At 39.6% G+C, this 13,125-nt stretch overlaps 1 protein-coding gene across 3 annotated transcripts in view; it reads left to right on the top strand.

The window, feature by feature from the left end:
• The window catches only part of RASA2 (RAS p21 protein activator 2), a 43,522-nt gene that overhangs the window by 6,240 nt on the left and 24,157 nt on the right, over positions 1-13,125 (top strand). For all 3 annotated transcript variants that reach the window (XM_068145240.1, XM_068145238.1, XM_068145239.1), the window contains 4 exons: positions 4,207-4,310; positions 5,735-5,829; positions 9,302-9,378; positions 12,580-12,663. In XM_068145240.1, the coding sequence (XP_068001341.1) occupies positions 4,207-4,310; positions 5,735-5,829; positions 9,302-9,378; positions 12,580-12,663 (360 nt within the window). The remainder of the gene's footprint in view (positions 1-4,206; positions 4,311-5,734; positions 5,830-9,301; positions 9,379-12,579; positions 12,664-13,125) is intronic.

Genomic DNA, 13,125 nt, shown 5'->3' with positions numbered 1-13,125 from the left:
TTTATGTATTCTTAATCACCTGGTAAGTATTAACTGTATAGTAAAACTTGATAAATCATCTTAGAGCCTTCAGTTGTTTGTTTGTTTTTTTAAATAATATTGAAGCTTAACTGCAAATTGATGAAATGAGAAGAAAGCTGTTAGGAAGAAAAATCTCATCATAACAAAATAACAGTTTGAGGGGGGGCTCTTAAGTGATATACACATCTCTCCCTTCAAATTCAGAATTTTTCAGGTGATACAAAATTGACAACATTTCATTAGGAGATAGAGTCAGTATTCTGAATCACTTTTTGCCCATAGGTGCCTTTCTGTCTCTGCTGACTACACAGAGAATGGTTTGCGTTGGAAGGGACCTTAATGTTCATCTGGTTCCAACCCCACTACCATGGGCAGGGACACCTTCCACTGGACCAGCTTGCTCAAAGCCCTGTCCAACCTGGCCTTGAACACCTCCACAGAGGGGGCATCCCCAGCCTCCCTGGGCAACCTGTTCCAATATCTCCCCATCCTCACTGTAAAGAATTTCTTCCTAATCTCCAGCCTAAATCTCCCCTCTTCCAGTTTAAATACATTCTCCCTCATCCTATCACTACAAGCCCTTGTAAAAAGTCCATCCCCAGCTTTCCTGTACTCTTCACGTACTGGAATGCTGCTCTAAGGTCTCCCTGGAGCCTTCTTTTCTCTAGGCTCAACAGCCCCAACCTTTTCAGACTTTCCCCATAGGAGAGGTGTTCCAGCCCTCTGATCATCTTCATGGCCCTTCTCCAGACCCACTCCAGCAGTTCCATGTCCTTTCTTATGCTAGGGGGCACAGGAATTGTGTGTAGTTACACAGACTGGCATTTGTTCCTGAAAATTAACCATACCATCTTGTTTATTGCTGTGTTAGGTTGGAATGCCATACTAACCCAGAGGCACCGAAAAGGAAGATGAAAGCTCTGATCTCTTACTAGTCTGAAAACTTTATAAATTGCTTTTTTAGTAAGGTGTAGTATTATGTAATTTTAGCCATAAATGCAACCTTTAATTTAATTGTTTTATATTAATTGCTTGCTTTTTCTTACACATGTAATTCAGAGTCTGTTTTAATCACTGTATTCTGGATTGCAAATTTGTAATAGCTATAATCTAAATTGCATTCTATGAATACCCACTAGTTACATATCTGGATGTCCTATAACTAGAATTAAAATTATTTTTTACTACAGTGATTGAAAACTAATGATATATATTGATAATGATATAATGATAAATATATATTTTAGAACATGCATATAGATTTGGGCCTGCACCTCCATTGAGACTATTGTTAGAGTGCAGATGTGAAGCAAACGGCTTTTCAGAGATAGCAAACCGTGGAATAATGCTGAAGTGAAAGAAGAATATTTTGAGGAATGACTCAAGAAATACTTCCTGACATGGTGTGAGATTTCTGTGGTTCTAGAGAAACAATTTCCTTTCCCCACCCCCCCCTTGGAAAGTTTAAAGAATATCCATGAGCCTCTTCAAATATGTGCTCACGTATGAGGAATTGGAGAGTGGTTGTGATACCTGTGTCCTGCATTCTTAATTTAAACTAAATTCAGTTTATTTTTCAAACTGAACTTTGTGTGAATGCAACATTATGGCAAAAATTGCTTCTCGTTTAGCTTTTATGGAATGACATATCTAAAGACATTTTAACAAGAAAGGGAAGAGCAAACATGTATGTCACACATTTAATCTCCTGTATTACTCTAATCCAGTTCTTCCTGTATGGCAGTCTCGTCTTCTCTTGAATTAGCACCATCTTCTACTTTTCTATCTGTCACAGTCTTTAAAATTCTTGCATCAAAGGCACAAATGAAAGTACTAAACTGACTGAATTCCTGAGGAACAGGTTTGCCATTTTAATTATTCCTCGTTGGTATAAGTTTTTGTACCCTGTCAGCCAGCTCTCTGTCCTCCTTAAATTTTCTCTCTGCCTCATACTTTGCTAAAGAATCATGAGCAACTGATTCATATGGCAATGGTAACCTAGGTAAGGAAGAATTTCCCAGCTTAAATAAGGCAATTCATTATCTTCTATTTATGCTTATACTGTAGATCTGCATTTTTTCTGCCCAATGTGAGACTTCATGTAATGTTGAGGTCAAAATAATGACTGTTAGTGACTGATATGGGGGGAGTTCAGTAGTGAAGTTTGCTTTCTTTGTCATAGGTTATGGCTGCTAAATAGATATTTGGAAATCTCTACTAATAGTCTCCATCCTAGACTAATTATTTTATGATAATTGGATACATGAAGTTGTATAGATCCAGGGGAAATGGGGATTTAACACTTGGGAATACAATAAAATTCACCAGCTTGGAAAAGACCTTTGAGATCATCAAGTCCAACCCCTATCATCCATCACCATCTAATCAGCTAAACCATGGCACTAAGTGCCTCATCCAGTCTCTTTTTAAACACCTCCAGTGATGGTGACTCCACCACCTTCCTGAGCAGCACATTCCAGTGGCAAATCACTCTTTCTGTGAAGAATTTCTTCCTAACATCCAGCCTAAACCTCCCCTGGCACAGCTTGAGACTGTGTCCTCTGGTTCTGGTGCTGGCTGCCTGGGAAATGAGACCAACCCCCACCTGGCTACAGCCTCCCTTCAGGTAGTTGTAGACAGCAATGATACTTAACACTTAGAAAATTAACAAAGATGGTTTTTTTTAAAAAAGAGAAGCTGAGAAACATTTCTCTTAACCAAGAATTATTGAGTTGTTTCTCAATGTAGTTTAAAGCCTGATTTGTCTCCTTTGAAGCCTGTGTTAAAAGGTCTCTGAACAAAAGGAACTGGTAAGTTAAGGATCAGTTCCTTCATCTTGCTCTTCAGATCCCACTCTGTTGTCTTCAAATGCATTTTTGGGGATGTACCTGCTCACTGCAGGGGTGTTGGCCTAGGTGACCTTTAAAGGTCTCTTCCAACTCAATGCATTCTAGAATTCTGTGATTTTCATCTGTGAAATTCCTCATAATGAATTCCTGCAGTTAAAGCTCTTGTTTGTACAAAAAAATTACTATAGAAATTCAGAATGTGTGATTTCACCCATGGCTTTTTCCCACTTTTTGAGTAAGTTAGTTCTTCTCTTACTTTTTTTGCTTAATTAATGAACAATTTGCCCTTAAGTATTTGGTGCTTTTTTGGTGATGTTTTTGGAGGGAATAGAGTAACGATGCTATCCCATTCTTCCTGGTATTCTTCTGGGTAGGTATTACTGTGAACTGATTGTTCCAAGCATAAGCATATTTGTATTAGCTTACAGTATTGTAGCAATATGGTGTCAGAAGGGTATTAGAGTGGGAAATAAAAACCCCAGTCTTTGTCTCTGGCTTTAGTATCGCAGTCATCACAGCACTTTTCTGTAGACAGAAAGCTGCCTTCCAACCTTTCTGTAGGATCCCTCCCAAGTATTGAAAGGCATCTATAAGGTCTCCCTGAAGTCTTCTCTGGGCTGAACAACCCCAGCTCCCTCAGCCTATCCTCACAGCAGAGGTGCTCCAGCCCTTGGATCATCTTTGTGGCACTTCCCAACAGTTGTGTGTCCTTCTTATGATGGGGACACCAGACCTGGACATAGAATTCAAGATGGGAGTCTCACAAGATCAGAGTAAAGGGGAAGACTCACCTCTCCTGACCTTCTGCATGCAGCACGTTGTGTGTATTTTAGATGAACATTTCTCTCTTTCACTGTTCTGTTGTTTAGTTGCTAATGCTTATGGCTTCTTTTTACAAGTCTGAATCTTTAAGCATTAAATTTGACACACAAGTTAAAGCTAAACTAACATCCACTAGTGAAGTAATTAATTGCATTCTAATGCAATTTAGTCATGTACTGAATGAAAAAAGACACACCTGAAACTTGTCTCAGGATGTCCTGTGGGCAGAGAACCAAGCAGAATTATTTCAAGGCAGAAAAATTGGTAGAGGAGACAGCACTATGTACTTTTTTCTGGTTTTGAACATATGTAGTGTGTTCTCACAAAGTTTAACTTGCAGTGTTGTTATATGTTCTTTTAATGAAATAGTTGTGGATGGTTTTGATGCTGTACAAATAAGTACAGTGCTAGAGGCCAACATCTAGGACTACACTAAAATGTAGTGGGTTTGTTTGTATTCTGTATAGATTACATAAAGTGGTTTTCTATTTTAACTTTCAGTCTTTCTTTTCAGCCCTTATTTTGGGGAAGAGTTTTACTTTGAGATTCCAAGAACATTCCAGTGGTTGTCCTTCTACATTTATGATAAAAGTGTTCTACAGAAAGACCTACGCATAGGTAAGTTCTGGGATACTGTCTACATCTTCACAGAATCAACCAGGTTGGAAGAGATCTTCAAGATCATCAAGTCCAACTGATCACCCAACCCTAACTAATCAACCAGACCATGGCACTAAGTGCCTCATCCAGACTTTTCTCTAACACCTCCAGGGACAGTGACTCTACCACCTCCCTGGGCAGCCCATTCTAATGGCCAATCTCTCTTTCTGTGAAGAACTTCTGTCTAAGATCAAGCCTAAACTTCTCCACGCACAGCATGAGACTCTGTCCTCTTGTCCTGTTGCTGGTTGCCTGGGACAAGAGACCAACCCCCACCTGGCTATAACTTCCCTTCAGGTAGTTGTAGACAGCAGTAAGGTCTCCCCTGAGCTTCCTCTTCTCCACACTAAACAACCACAGCTCCCTCAGTCTCTCCTCACAGGGCTTGTGCTCCAGACCCCTCACCAGCTGCTTTGCCCTTCTCTGGGCATGTTTGAGCAACCTCAACATTGTTCTTAAACTGAGGGGCCAGAACTGGACACAGTACTCAAGGTGTGGCCTAACTAGTGCTGAGTACAGGGGCAGAACCTTGCATAACATTTGGTTGGTTTCAGTGTCATTATCTGTAGTAATAAGGGCACAGTTATTAAATTGATCTTAAAACACAGTGTATAGTGCACTTAAATCAAATGTTCCCTTAAAGTTTGAAAAGCAGGATTTCTGTTCCACTGAACTATTTGAATAATTGTCACTACCTGTAGGTCTTTTAAAGAATGAACTATGGAATAATCCCACAGTAATTACAATTGTGGAATAATTCTCAAAGGTAGTTACTTACATTTTCCTCTGTCCATGCAGCGTGTAACTCAATGACTTAGAGGTTGCTGTAAAATGCTTTATGTAGCGTAGGTGAAAAATTGCAGGCAGTGGATTCCACCCCCCTCAGTGTGTAATGGCACTGCTGCAGCTGCTCTTTGAATATGGCTAATAAAAAACTCCTCGTAAGAGTGATAGGAAAGAAGAGTTCACATTACTTAGGTTGAGTAAGGAAATAATTTCCACCAGGATGACAGCTAATTTGGTATAATAACAGCTTTCCAATATTTTTTGAGGCATTCTGCAGCACCATTACTGTTCTCTCAAGGCTTTATTGCGATGTTTCCAACCACAAGGGTGTTCTTTGTTTTACCTTATCTTGTTGTTAGTGAAATCCAAGATAGCATATCATATTTAACTTTATTTGGCTTTATATAAATGATTTTTCTGCTTATGTTTCCATAAGCTTTTCACAGAATATCGTAAGCTTAAAAAAAAAAACAAAACAGCAACAAAACAAAAAAAGAACTTAAACAAAAATCAAACTGCAGATCTATTTAAATATTTCTCCTATTAAGATGAACCTTGTATGTATGCTTATCTGTCCCTGTCATGTCCCCCCCCAGGAAAGGTGTCAATCAAAAAAGAAGATCTCTGCAACTACACAGGAAATGAGAACTGGTTTATGCTTCAACCTGTTGATTCTAATTCAGAGGTTCAGGTAATAAATTGCACATTTCCACTTTTAAGTGTGAATATGAATGAGTGCATGTGATGCTAGTAGTTTATATTGATCTGTAGGAGAGAGAGGTTAGCTTCTGTCTTAATTCTTGTGAGGCAGCTGTTGTATGTTTCAGCTTGATGAATGAACAATCCATATTCTACACTTCTAGATTAACTGTATGGTTTGTTGTGATAATTAAAACTGGCAGAATCATAGAATGATTTGACTTGGAAGGGACTTTTAAAGCTCACCTAGTCTACCACTCCTGCAGTGAGCAGGGACATCTCTAACTAGATCAGGTTGCTCAGAACCCTGTCTAACCTGACCTGGAGTGGTTCCAGGGATGGCACTTCTGTCACTTCCCTGGGCAATCTGTGCCACTGTTTCACAGTGTTTGTAAAAAATAAAAAATAAAAATTCTTCCTTGTGTGTGGTCTGAATCTCCCTCTTCCAGTTTAAACCCATCATCCCTTGTCCTATTGAAATAATCCCTGCTAAAATGATTGTCCCGATCTTTCTTGAGCCCCCTTTAAGTACTGCAAGGCTGCAGTAAGGTCCCCTTGCAGCCTTCTCTTCTTCAGGCTGAACAACTCCAGCTCTCTCAGCATGTCCTTGTGTTTCAGGCCTGCAGTTGCAGGTTCATGTCCATATGCTGAGGGCCCCAGAGCTGGACACACAACACCAGGTGAGGTGTCACCAGAGCAAAGGTGACACCTCCTTTGACCCGCTGGCCATGCTTCTTTTAGTGCAGCCCAGTAATTATCTAAAACCACCGTACTTGTAATAAATTTAGGACTCTTGTAGTGTCACAATCTGCTCCAAATGCAGAAGCTGTATAACAGTAATCTCCACAGATCTGTACTGACAGGTAATCTGAAGTGGGGGTGATTAAAAGTTCACCAGAGTAAAAGCACTGTGTGTTTGAGTTAATTTAAATTGGTGGTGAAAGGGGGATGATGGATATTTCCTTTCAAGGGTATATGGGACAAGAATGGCCTCTCACCAGTCTTTGAAAATATGGAAAAGTTACTTTGATTTTTAGAAAACATCTGCTTTGGATTTTGATCTTAGCTGATTTGGGGTAGTTTTTGTTTTGCTTTACTGGGCAACCTGTTCCAGTGTCTCACCACCCTCACAATAAAGAATTTCTCTCTGATATCTAATCTGAGTCTACCCTTTATCAGTTTGAACCTTCTAGTTCTGAAGTTTAGGTTGGTGATCTGGCTTTGGCTCCTTAGTTACTATGTGAATCTTGGCCACGTGGCTAACAGCTCCATCTTCCTCTAGTCAATATCTGAAATGTGAATTGTTTATCCATTTTACAGTTAAAGGAGTACCTACCTGCCTTGGATCTTTACCTCCTTGAGCTCTACAGATGAAAAGCATATTCACCTAAAGTGTGCTGATTATTTATTATTTAACAGTGGCCTATTTATTTTTGTTTTGAATAAAATCAATCTGTACAACTGTATTTAAAGTGTGTACATTAAAAATCTGTGCAACTACATTTGTGTCAAAAGCTCTGATACAGATCTGCAGAAAACCATTGTGCTGCTCTCAGCAAGCAAAACAAACAAAAAAAAAAAAAATGCCCCTGAACCCCCCTGTACATGTCAGGGAAACATTTACTTAGAGCCACCTTACTGCAGCCATCGTGGTGCTGAGTTGTGAGCAACTTACATCTACAGCTAGCTCCTCAGTAGCAGTAAATTGATGAGTGTAAAACACATAATTTGGGGCAAAGGGGGAAGTGGGGGTTTGGGTTTTGTTGTCATTGCTTTTTGAAAGAAAAGATGTTTTTTTTAGACAATTCACAAGGTCTGCTTAGTAAAACTAGTTGTCAGCTGTTGCATTAAATACTAATGTTGTCTTTTCATTTGTCATTCAGGCACTTTGCCTTATAAAGGCTGTTGGCATGCTTCCCAGTATCCTTGTTTTTTCATGTAAATCTATTTTTGCAGTTGAGTTTCTCTGTGACACAAATGTTTTCTTAATGTACCTGTGCTCCAGCCCGTGTAGTAACAATTCACAAAACACTTGACAGGCATCCCAAAATAGTTCCATTAAAACTTCCTCATAAAATAAACTTCACTTCTCCCATGTGATGTAGAGAGAGAAACACACCCCTTGCCCCAGGGGATTTGCAATTAAAAAAACATTCCAGTTCTGTGTCAAAACATAAGTGCTGTAGGAAAAGGGGTGCTAAGTTTGCTAAGGGTTTTACTTTCATTTCAGTGTTGTACTTCAAAAGTGCAGTTCAAATAACAGCTTGCTTCCTTTGCTGTGCTTTAAAATGACCTTCCAGGTCTCTTCCCTAGGTCTCATAATCATGGCCCAACCCTTGTCACCTGGTTTTCTATTTCACAGAAGGGTAAGGGTTGGAAGGGACCCCTGGAGATTGAGTCCAAACACCACCACCCCACCCCACCCCCCCTTTCAAGGCAGGTTCAGCTAGAGAAGGTCACTCAGGAACATGTCCAGGCACGTTTTGAATGTCTTGAGAGATGGAGATTCCTCCACCTCTCTGGGTAGCTTGGTCCAGTGCTCTGTCAGCCTTACAGAAGTTCTTCCTCATGTTTAGATGGAACTTCTTATGTTAAAGTTTGTGCCTGTTAGCCCTTGGCCTGTCACTGTGGAAATAAGACTGGGCCTGTCTTCCTGACACCAACCCTTGAAGTATTTATAAGCATGTATGAGACACACTCTTTCCCCCCTTAGTATTTCCAGAGCAAGAAGACCCAATTCTCTCAGTCTTTCCTCATAAGAGAGATGTTCCAGTCCCCTCATCATCTGTGTAGCCATTTTTTCTACCCTCTCCAGCAAGTCCCTGACCCCAGGACTGGACATAGTACTCCAGATGTGGCCTTACCAGGGCAGAGTAAAGGGGGAAGGGAACTTCCCTCAACCTGTTGGCCACCCTCTTCTTGAGGCATGCCAGGATGCCACTGACTTTCTTGGCCACAAGGTCACATTGTTGGCTCATGGTCATCCTCTTGTCCACTAGGACTCCTAGGTCTTTTCACCCAGAGCTGCTCTCCCACAGGTCAGCCATCAGCCTGTCCTGATCCATACTACTCTGCTTTTCTAAATATACCTGTCTGGCTTCAGAGTCCAAGGTAATTTTGGAACTCCTGAAATGCTCATAAACTCACTGGCTGTTTGTTCAAGGGCTGATCCTGCGTTTAGGATGAAAAAGCTGAGAGGGGCTTTGCTTTTGGTAGTTTCTCATGCTGGAAGATACATTTTTGTGTGTGTGGGTGCGTTTATTACATCTGTGGAGGCTTGACCAATTAAGGTACTGTCTACAGCTGAGGATATGTGCTTCAGAAATTATCATTGCTAGAAATTATATATTGGAATTATCTTAAGTTTCTAACTTTAAACTGTATTGTTTTTAATTACTATTTGTAAAATAAAGGCTTTAAAACTATTTGTTTCTCTCTTGTGTGTGTGTGTTTTGTTTTTCCAGGGAAAAGTTCACCTTGAATTAAAACTGAATGAACTGATAACAGATAATGGATCTGTGTGCCAGCAACTGGTAGTACAGTAAGAAAATATATTAATCCTTGAATATGATTTATTTGTTAGAACATTGTGATTTGTCTGTCTTTATACTGAATGTCTGCACATCTTGATGCCAGTAATGTTTTTCTTTTTGTGTGACTTCCCTTGGATCTTGCTAAGGGAATTGGGTATTTGCTTAGGAAACAAGGTTTAGCAAGTCTGGGAGCAAGGTCCTGCATGTGGGTTGGGCCAGTCCCAGGCACAAATCCAGGTTGGGTGCAGAGTGAGTTGAAAGTAGCCCTGAAGAAAAAGATTTGGGGGTTTTGACTGATGAGAAGGTCCACATGAGCCAGCAGTGTGCTCATGCAGCCCAGAAGGCAAACCATATCTGGGCTGCGTCAAGAGTAGTCTGGCCAGCAGGTCAAGAGAGGTGATTCTTCCCCTTTGCTCTTGTGAGACCCCCACCTTGAATTCCATGTCCAGGTCTGGTGTCCCCATATCTAGTGGATATCAGTGACAGGCTCTTTATAGTGAGGGTGGAGAGATACTGGAACAGGTTGCCCAGCAAGGCTGTGGATCCCCTTTCCCTGGCGGTATTCAAGGCCAGGTTGAATAAGGCCCTGAGCAACGTGGTCTAATGAAAGGTGCCCCTGCCCATGGCAAGGTGAGTTGGAAGTAGATGATTTTCAAGGTCCCTTCCAACCCAAACCATTCTATGAATCTATGAAATGATACACTACACTGTCTTAAATTGTCAGTTTGTTACTGTCCTGTTTGACTTTATTCTGTGTGCATGAAGTCATTGTAGGCACCATAACAATTTTATGAAGTATACAAATCCTAATGGCTGCAGTTACTTAGTTTCTGCACTTGCAGTTGATTTGAATGATGGAAGTAGATTCCCTCAGTCATTGAGGGGATTCATTGCAGGCTGTGCCTTTTTAAGGACTTCGTCTTATGGGCTGAATATATGCCAGTTATATATATGTTATATACATATGTATGTGTATTATATATATGGGGGCAAGAAATTGCTTTCTGCAGGACTTCTCTGTCTGCTAGAGAAATTCAGGACCTTAGTGAATATGACACAAGCTATAGGAAGAGAAATTCTGGTGCTCTTGCTAAAATATTAGAATTCTCTCCAGATAAGTTTGATTTGATCTATGTGCTGTGAACTTTGTATGAGATTGAAGCTGAGGCTGCCTTAGAGGAACTCTCTGAAATCACACCTGAAATAAAAAATCCCTGGGAGCTGCAGAGACAATGCATTTAGTGCCACAAAATGCCTAATAGTCTGATGGAATCAAGTCCTGGCTGCCTCAAATCAGATACCCCAACTGGCTGAAAAGCTTAGTTCAATTTTGTTACCACTCTTACATGGCATGTGTGTGTTGGAGGAGGAATCAATTAATACTTAGGAAACAACTGGATGTTTCAAGAACCCATTTAAGTGGTGGGTTTGAAATCACTGTGGGGTTCATTGTGGTTCAGAAATTATTGAAATACTGAAGGCCATGTGCTTGAAAACTGGAAGAAATATAACAAATGATTGTGCAGTGTTTCAGTGTTCCATAGACTGGCTAAGACAAAGGGACTTGGGGGGGGGTTTCTAATCATGCATACTCAAAACAGAGTTGCTTTTGGAGGCAGCACGGCAGTGTTAGTGTCTGTTGTTTCCTCACTTGGGTTTGCAACTCTTGTTATTCTTTGAATGCAATTTTTCTACAGTACAGAAAGCATTTACTTAACAGTGTAGCAATTGTTGTAACTTTAGCTCGATCCACACTAATACCATTTATTTTAATATTAGGACATTTACTTGATTATTTGTATGAACTTAGATCCCAAAGTATGATTTCTACTTAAAGTACATAGGGTTTACATTTTATTCAAATGGGCTAGTTATAGTAACCAAGATTCACTTGCATTACTTTCTTTAAATGCCTGCAATACCTGATCTTAAAATAGATTATTTTGAGAAGTTCAGTTCTTATTTGCATCTTGTTTATGAAGTTTTGTAATCTGCTGAATGTTTTTGGACTTATTAAATACTACAGTGTGCATGACTACCTTAGAGCAGCATTTTGCTAGAAAGTCTCTGCTGTAAATTTACAAACTGGTTTGCTCTGCTTTGTTTCAGCTGGTTTTAGTTAACACTCATGTGGGCATATCTGAAGGTTAGTCAGCTTGCTGACTCAGCTCTGTTTCTATTAGTGTGGCTGCTGTGCTGAATCAAAAATATCACAAGCTTTCCAAAAAGGTTCAGAATGTATTTCTCTGTCCCAAGGAGCATTACTGTCTAACCATCCCATCCTTTTTCATCAGGAGTGGTGAGCAGTGTTCCAATGTACCTGTTAAACACCAGCCTGATGACTTCTGGAAGAATTATATTCAAATTATGGAAGAAAACAGTCTTTTAAAAGAGCCTTTTTTTTTTTTTCAGAATAGTTATGCACTATTCTGAAAATAATTTGAAAATAAATTTTAAACATAGTTTCAAAGGTGAACTGATTGTCTGCATGGTTCAATAATATGGATGGAACCTAGACATGTTAATAGTTTTGGATGCTCAATTTTGTAGTACTTGGAATTTCTCAGCTTATTCAACTATGAATGTAGTTTAGCCAAACCAAAATATCTAAGTATTTTACTGCCTTCAAATATGGTTGCTGCCATGTGGATGAGACCAAATAGCTTTTTGTGGGCCTTGAGGAATCAAATTAAAAAGCTAATGAAGTCTTCATTTTCCTCTAACATAGATGCTCATTTTACTTAGGATTTTGTCATGCATGTTTGGGTGGTGTTGGATGATAGGTTGGACATGATGATCTTGAAGGTCTTTCCAACCTGGTCTGGTCTGGTCTGGTTATTCTATTCTATTCTATTCTATTCTATTCTATTCTATTCTATTCTATTCTATTCTATTCTATTCTATTCTATTCTATTCTATTCTATATTCTATTCTACTGGAATATGTGCTATCAAAGCAATTACAAGCATTTTCATCTCTCAGAGCCTCCTTACTCTGACTTTATATTTGCTTATTACCGTGTATTACCATCCAAATATCTGTAGTTAGGATCTACTTCACATACATCATTACACTGGGTCAATACATATATATATATCAGTGTGTAATACATCAGGATTAATTAAAAAAACCTTTACAAATAAGACTTTTTGTTTGTTTTTAAGCCCAAGACATTGTTCCACTGATGCATCCATTGCCTTTTCTTGTAGCATAAAGGAGTGCCATGGGTTGCCTCTTATAAATGGACAGAATTGTGACCCTTATGCAACAGTGTCTCTTGTGGGGCCTTCCAGGTAACATTTTAGTTCAAAATTAATTAATCTAAAATGCTGTACTGTTAAGCTGGGGGGTGGGGGAGGGGGAAGTCATAGGTTTTAAGCAAAATCTTTAAAATACAGGAAAATCTTAAAATGCCTTCTGTGTATCACATCTTCCATTGTTACTGTACTTTCCCCACCATACTCTCAAGATTGTAAAAATGTTTCTGAATGGCCTGTGCTAGTCATAGAACCACTTGTCCCTCAGTTCTTTCTTCTTAGATTTCATACTGGACTCTTAATATCTGCACTGTTTGTCAGATTCCTATATGAGATGATAGAATCAATTGCTCACTCACCTTCCTCTGTTCCCTGTTTTTCTTAAGGTGTGACTTTCTTTCCAGCAGTTGTTTAGCATCTGGGAGGAAGCCAGAAAGTAGAGGTTCTGGTGAGACCAGCACCTTCAGGATTCAAAGTCTCCACAGTTTCAATGTGCCT

This window comes from Melanerpes formicivorus, unplaced genomic scaffold (genome assembly GCF_026170545.1).
Source record: "Melanerpes formicivorus ecotype bairdi unplaced genomic scaffold, bMelFor1.0.p_v2 SCAF_12, whole genome shotgun sequence".
In the NCBI taxonomy this organism is placed as follows: Eukaryota; Metazoa; Chordata; class Aves; order Piciformes; family Picidae; genus Melanerpes; species Melanerpes formicivorus.
This window is presented reverse-complemented; position numbering and strand designations above follow the sequence as displayed.